The 7,217-nt window shown below is 44.4% G+C and overlaps 1 protein-coding gene across 1 annotated transcript in view; it reads left to right on the top strand.

The window, feature by feature from the left end:
* Positions 1-1,019: 1,019 nt before the first annotated feature.
* Positions 1,020-7,217, top strand: part of LOC125940348 (male-specific histamine-binding salivary protein-like) — a 49,487-nt gene continuing 43,289 nt past the window's right edge. Inside the window, exon 1 of the mRNA XM_049656430.1 lies at positions 1,020-1,174. Coding sequence (XP_049512387.1) covers positions 1,040-1,174 — 135 coding nt within the window. The 5' untranslated portion in view covers positions 1,020-1,039. The remainder of the gene's footprint in view (positions 1,175-7,217) is intronic.

Raw genomic sequence — 7,217 nt, forward strand, 5'->3', positions numbered from 1 at the left:
ATACATGGTTTCCTGTGGCATCTCCTTTGAACACCACTGCAAGAATGCTCTCATTATACACAGTTGGTAATTTGCATAATTAGATAATATAAATCGACCAAGCTAAAATGAAAATGAGGAAATAAATAAGTAGGCATCACGACGATTGTATGACAATCTGTGCATGAACACTATATTACGACGAGCATGACAAGAGTAGCTGGAAGAATGACAGTACCACAAACATGAGCACATACTTAACCACTGAACACAGGGCGTCTTGCAGCCACCTTGGCCGAATAAATTCATACTCATTGTGATAACTTTTTCAACTGGTTAATAATGCAAAAAATATACGCAAGTCTAACAAACACGTGGTTGCATTCCTAATATATCTGCATTATCGCGAAAATAGTTATGAAAACTACATCAACACCGTCTCTGGGGTTTTTCGAACCATCTATGGCGCGATCTCTTGGTTTATTCCCTGTTTTTACCCCTTGACGAAATAACGCCTAAATTATTCTGAACAACTATTCTTTCAGTGCAGATAACTAAGGGTTGTGCTCCGCATGGGCACACTGAAAAATAACTAAATTATCGAGGACATGATCTCATCATCGTCAAGACCTGTACGCCTAAGTAAATGATAAGTTTTAGTTGACACGTTTGTGCAGCTATCCCCAATGCCGCTATTAGAAATAATAACAAAGCCAGAATTAAAGTGTGTGAACAAAACTCTTCCTTTTAACACCTGACTTCTTTGTCTGCTATAAAATGAAGAACGTGCAGAAGAAAAAAGGAGGTAGGTGGATACTACACCTACGCTTTCCAAGTATATTTACGTAAGAATAATCAAAATGTTCTTGTGGTATGCAGATCACAATGACGTTTAGAATCAACATGTTTTATTTTCGTAGAACGCTACTTGGGATACTGTATCGACGTTAAGGCGTAAACATCCGATCTCATTGTTAATACTAAGGAAGGACTGGTATAAATAGCGAAGCTGCAACTTGCCAAGCATTCTTTGACCGGTGTAAGTTCCAAAGCACTGAGAATGAAACTCCATCTTGTTTTCCTTGTTCTTGGAGTCGCTCACTGCACGATTCAAGCAGAGAACCAGAAAGGTACGGCAAAGGTACCTGCTTGGGCCAAGGAAGACGTATTTGGTATATATCAAGACGCCTGGCAGGTAAAACGATTTTACCCTTCTCATACTTTCTGCATAGAGAAGATTGTTATGTGGGTAGAGTCTAGAAAAAGAAGGTGTGATAAGACCTATCGTGGCTTTCTTTTAATTACGTGCGTTCTGTAAGATATCCGTTCTGCATATTCTATACTCGCACACCTTACCACTTGTATACTTTAAAGCCAAATAGTTTAACTTGCAGGAAAACACCTATGCGAGTGTCAGTAAATCCGGTGTTTAGTAAGTGTAATTCAACGCTGAAATTGATGCAATCCCGTAATCTTCAACTTAGTTGCACTATATGCTCCTGAGGTCCGAATACAGCTATGCCACATAACCGTTCTTCAAGGTGGTTTTTATTATCTACTGTTATGTGAGGAACGTAAAAAAGATATTTTAAAATTTAAACACCAGGGTTAAATGACAAAACCTGCGTCCCCATGCACATGAAAAAAAATAAACATTTCCGCATGTAGGCTATCGTAAAAACTGCATTTTATTGGCTTAATGACGAGATGAAAATGGAACTACGTGTATAGCAATGCCATCAAAAAGCCGCGTCTCGTATTTTCACGGAATCTGATTGATTTCAAAACACACCACAAGGTTGCTAGTTAAGAGGTCTAGATAAATTTATTGTCATATTTCTCGATACCGGAAGACAAGAATATAGAACTAAAGCACCGTAGTTCATGTTAAAAATGAATGCTTTGCGCAATCACTCCCGAATATTTTTCGAAAAAAGCTAAAATCTGTGTGCAATGTATTCTGAAAGCATTCTTAGGAGGATACAACAATCCCTCGTGAATACGTGCCGAAATAGGTGTCTTAGTTTTTGAACATTTTCTGTGCAAGAGACTAAGTATATTAAGGGTTTGCTGCGTTTTTCCAAAGCTGCAATGTAATACCCGCTGCGGTGTCCTAGCGGCTGGGGTATCGCGGCTCTCAACGCGAGGTCAGGGCATGGAATTCCGACAGCGGCAGCCGCAAGTCGATCGCGACAAAATGCCACAACGCCCATGTCCCGTGCATTAGGGGCACGTTAAAGATCCACTGATGGTCAAAATTAATCTTGAGTCCCTCGCTACTACGTGCCTCATAATGAAACTGTTGCTTTGGCACATAAAACTCCAGAATAGGATAGGATAGGAATAAACTTTATTTGTCTTACGGTTGTGGCTGTTGGTGCCCTGGGCTAGCCTGCCAGGGGTTCATCGCCGGAGAAAAATCTTTCGAAATGCTCGGCAATGGCCCTGGCCCGCTGGGCGGCCCACTCCTGGTCCTCGGGTGCCTCGCTGAGGAGGGTGGCTTGCCATCTCTGAGCGAGGCGCCCGCCTTCAGAGGGTCCTGCTGTTGTCTTCTCCCTTCGTCTTGGTGCTTCTTGCTCATGGCGTGGACATTCCCAAAGCATATGCGCCATATCAGCCCGTTCGTGCTCGCACCAGGGGCTGCCGGGCGATGGGTGCAGCGCGAGCCACAGGCAGTGCAGGTGGTAGGGGTTGGTGAATGTGCCTGTCTGCAACCGCCTCAGGTCGACTGCCTAGGACCTGACCAGCCGCCCGTGGGGTTGTGGATATTTCTTACGTTCTTTCTTGTAGTGACCAAGAACCTCTCGGTACGAGGCCCGAAACTCCTCGATATCGCAGTTGGCGTCCCCATGGCCCCCAGCTCCCTCCGCCGCGATTTGGGTTGTGTTGTAACTCCTCCGTTCGGGTGCCGCACAACAACGGCGGCGGTTGCCCTCTGGGGGATCGTGTCGCGGCGGGTAAGCTGCTTGGCGGCGAGATGGGCGCGCTCGTTGTGATTGAGCGGGATGCCGGTGTGTCTACGGCCGTAAGTATTGTTGTTGTCGTTGTTGTCGTGGCTGTTGTCTGTGGTGGTGCCAAGCTCCCCGACGTGCCCGGAGAACCATTTGAGGGCCTTGCTCGTAATCGTGCCAGACATGAAGTCTGGCGTTGAGCATGCGTGCCACATCCTAGGGGCACCCAACCTTTGCTGTAGTTCCGGATCGCTGATTTGAAGTCGCTAATGATCAGGCTATCCTCCGTACTTCCGTGGATACCGCGAGGGCTACGGCCATCCCCTCCGCTGCTTCGGCCGACGGCAGCTTCGCTGATGCCGTGATTCGGATCCTTCCCTTCCTATCTACAACTGCCATGGAGAAGCCGGGCGCCGCCGCCATCGGCCGGCCCTGTTGTTGATGTTGCCGCTTTTCCTGCTGCTGTTTTTGTAGTAGTAGTAGTAGTGATGGTGGTGTTTTCATCCCCGGTTCGTCTCGCACATTCTGTTGTAGTGGCGGTTGAGGTCGTCGTCCCTCGTCGCCATCAACGTTATACCGGCGGGCCGCGAGTACCTGGCTGCTTCGACGAAGAGGACGCCTTCTCGTCTTCCGTGCTCCTCGAGGATTGCTACCGCATTGTATTTACGTCGTTGCACGTCATGCGCCGGGTGCACGTTCTTCGGCATATTTTCCGTCTTTATGGCGTTCCTGACTTCCGGTAATAGTGTTTCCTTCAGTCCCCGTGCCTCGTGATATCGAATCCCGAGCAGGTCGAAGATTCGTCTTCCTGTTCTGGTGCCCGACAGCCTCTCCAGCTGCGCGATTCTCTTCGCCTATGCACCTCGGTGACCTCCTCGAGCGTTTTGTGTACGCCCAACACGAAGAGCCTGTGAGTTGGCGTGTACTGTGGTATCCTCAGGGCGGTTTTGCTCCTGTTGCAGTCGGCGCACGCGGCGACGTACACTGTAAAAAAAATTTCTTCAGTTTACGGTGAAAGTTGAAGGTAAAACGTTGCCGGACACTTTTCCGTAAATTAAAAACAGCGTTTCCGTCAAACGAATAGTCTGTAAAAATTTTTGCGTTGAATGGAAAACGGAGAGTTCCGTCAAATGGAAAACGGTGATTTCCGTCGAATGGAAAACGGAGAGTTCCGTCGAATGGAAAACGGTGATTTCCGTCGAATGGAAAATGGTTATTTCCGTAGTTGTGATCACGGAATTGTCTGTATTTTCCAAATACAAAACGGTGAGCTCCGCAGAACGGAAATTCTGTAAATTGAGCACCATACTTTCCTAATTAAAAACGGACGGACCGTAGTGAGGAAAGGTATGCATATAAAACACACAAAAAGAACAGAAAGGAAGACAGAAACACCTTTTTTTTGTTCTTCTTGTGTCCATGTCTTCGATGCTTGCGTGCCTGTACCATGAATCCGTACGAACCTGTTCAGCTTTATCTTGCTTCGTATCAACAGGTGCAAAATTTGTTTTGTAAATGATGATGCGGGTGTATATCTCAAGCAAGTGAGAAAATTGTTTGTTTCATTGAAATAAGTTATACCAAGTTGTACATTACAACATGGCTAACTCACATCAGATATAGCTTGAAATGGGGCAGAAATCAATGCACATAAGTGGACATACAACACACTGAAAATGCTGTGTGTGCACGTTTCGTCCTTGTGTAACTGTCTTCGACACCGCTTCATCTTCGTGTCAGTGTTGCCATGTTGCATTTGAGTTCTGTACATGACGTGTACAAAGCATTCATACAAATTCGTGCCCAAAAAGCAGCAAGCCACCTGAATCTGAACGAAACTGCGTGTTTATTGTCCTTTACTGAAAAAAACTTGCAAGATAAGACACTAGAAATGGGCTGACTAGAAGGATTGGTTGAGAATCGGAATGACTGGTTGCTTGCAGATGCCTCCTGCCTTTGCCTGAAAAGGAAAAAGAACAATCAATTAACACTCTTTATTAGTAGTAAAATCTCGTTACAAGAGACACTCGGTTACGAGAGACATTTCAAAATGGTTTGGTTGGTTTTCCTATGTTCGCCATGTTAACAACATTGCATACAAGAGACATGGTTACAAGAGACACTCGGTTACTAAGGACAACTTTTTTTATGTCCCTAGAGCCAATTCTTCACTATTTATAAGAGACACAACCCAGACACGCTCACGTAATGCGGCTAACGTCGTACTAACCGGTATGCGCTGCAATTTTCACTCCGTTGGCTCTATTTTGTTTCGTTCCGCAGCCGGCTGTCATTCCTCACATGGTTGAGACTACCAATTTCACTGAATTTTCTGCCATTATGCTTCTATAATCGTCGCGCTCCCACACCGACTCTGTGACAGAGTACCATTTAGTTGGATTTCTGTCACAGCGTATACGGTGCTGGTCGCATTGTATGCCGGTAATCAAACTCCGGAGCCATAACCATGTTTCCATGAGACAGCTCTGTTCGCATCAAAGATGAGTTTAAGCACACTTTGGTGCTCATGTATAATAAAGTGGTCTAGTCCGACTCCTCAGTGTTTTTAGAATTTTGGCTACAAGAGACCTTGGTTAAAAGAGACATGTTTCCCGAGTCCCTTGGGTGCCTCTTGTAACAAGGTTTACTGTACCACCATCATCACTGTTTTTAGTCAGATACATCAACAATAAATGATTTCCAAGTCACAAATGTAACTACCAGTGCTCTAAAAAAATGTCATACTCTGCCTTGTTGGTATATGTTCCTAGCCTTATAACATGAAAAACTTCAGATGAAATCTACCCAAGTTATTTGATGGCTCACTTGGAACAGGCAAAACTCTCATGTGCACATTGACAGTCAGAGATTACATTTTCTGCATGTAGGTAGAGCTAGCACGACCCCCACCATACTGCGGACCATGGCTTTCAACTTTCACTGCTCTAATAGAAAACCTTGCAGATTCCACTGTTTTCCCAAAACAATGAAGCACACTTAAACGAGCTCAAAACACTCATGTTGTACAATTCCGATGCAAAACAACCAAGCCAGAGTAGCAACAATATGAAGAAAGCATGCCTTGCAATACAACCATGTGTGCCTTTCAGCCTCTTTCAGATTTGGTTGGTTTTTGTCATGAAAGTATCAATGTGCAATATACTTTTTACTTAAGCATTGATAATTGAAAGTTATGGTCGTCAGTGCGTCAACATACTATCTCCACCCCCTTAAAAAGTTATAATTATAGACACACCACCCAAGGTCAATCCACATAAGTCGCTGTGTTCCCCCAAAAATTTGCCGTTTTGTCAGTCTGTGCTTTTCGAAGTAACCTGTAGCACTTTCGCGACGTAAATGAACCTGCAACAAGTACACATGGACCCCATATGTGGCAGCTACAGGCAGTACCTTTATTCTGTCCATTCCTTGACTTGCAACCCCAGAACCAAAACAAATAATGCAACATGTCGTTCCAGACAGCATTACTTGGGTGACGAGCTTAATTTGGGAATTCCGCCTCTCCTAAAGAAATTTTAAAGTAAAGCTCAAACTAAAGCAATGTCCAAATATGAGCGCTTCTCGTGGATTTTGAGAGTCAACGAGGGCAGAGCTATTTGCCCAAATGTCTGCGACTTCAATGGCAACAGGATGGCCAAATTCCGTGCTGTTAATAGATGCAGAGAAAAACACACTGAACTTAAAACATGTGCAATGATGTGTTTTCAAAGTTTTACTTTATATCGTAGCAGGGATACTCCATGGTAATAAGATGGAATTCATGCTATTTGCCTGCAGTCTGTGCCAAAATATTCTTAGAGCCATAGCCACAACACTTTTTCTTTGGGATTAATCAAAATACGGATTTGGCAGAATCCAGAAAGAAATGCTTCCAACTGAACAGGTGCTTCTATATTTTATTTTCAAAGACAATTCTTTTTCTTGCAAAACTAACAATGAGGGTAGCTATAGGGGCTTGTTTGTATGACATCTTTTATTTTATTGCAGCGCAAGGCTGAACAACAGGTACAACAGAAAGGCACATTTGACATGCACACAGTGTTAACTTCCACATCAGATTTATTTCCTGTTCTCGTCACTATATATAGCCTCGAAACGTCCTGCTCTGTCTCGAATAGCCCCTTCTGAACAACAGCGTACAACCAGAACAGGCAACTAGTGACCATGTGCGTTTGAGCAACCAGGACAAGCTTTTCGAGGATAGGTTAACTTCCATGCATGCGAAAAATCGATAATTTAAAGCAAAGAGGATCCTCTTTCACGTCA

The sequence above is a fragment of the Dermacentor silvarum genome, chromosome 9 (assembly GCF_013339745.2).
Source record: "Dermacentor silvarum isolate Dsil-2018 chromosome 9, BIME_Dsil_1.4, whole genome shotgun sequence".
NCBI classification, from domain to species: domain Eukaryota; kingdom Metazoa; phylum Arthropoda; class Arachnida; order Ixodida; family Ixodidae; genus Dermacentor; species Dermacentor silvarum.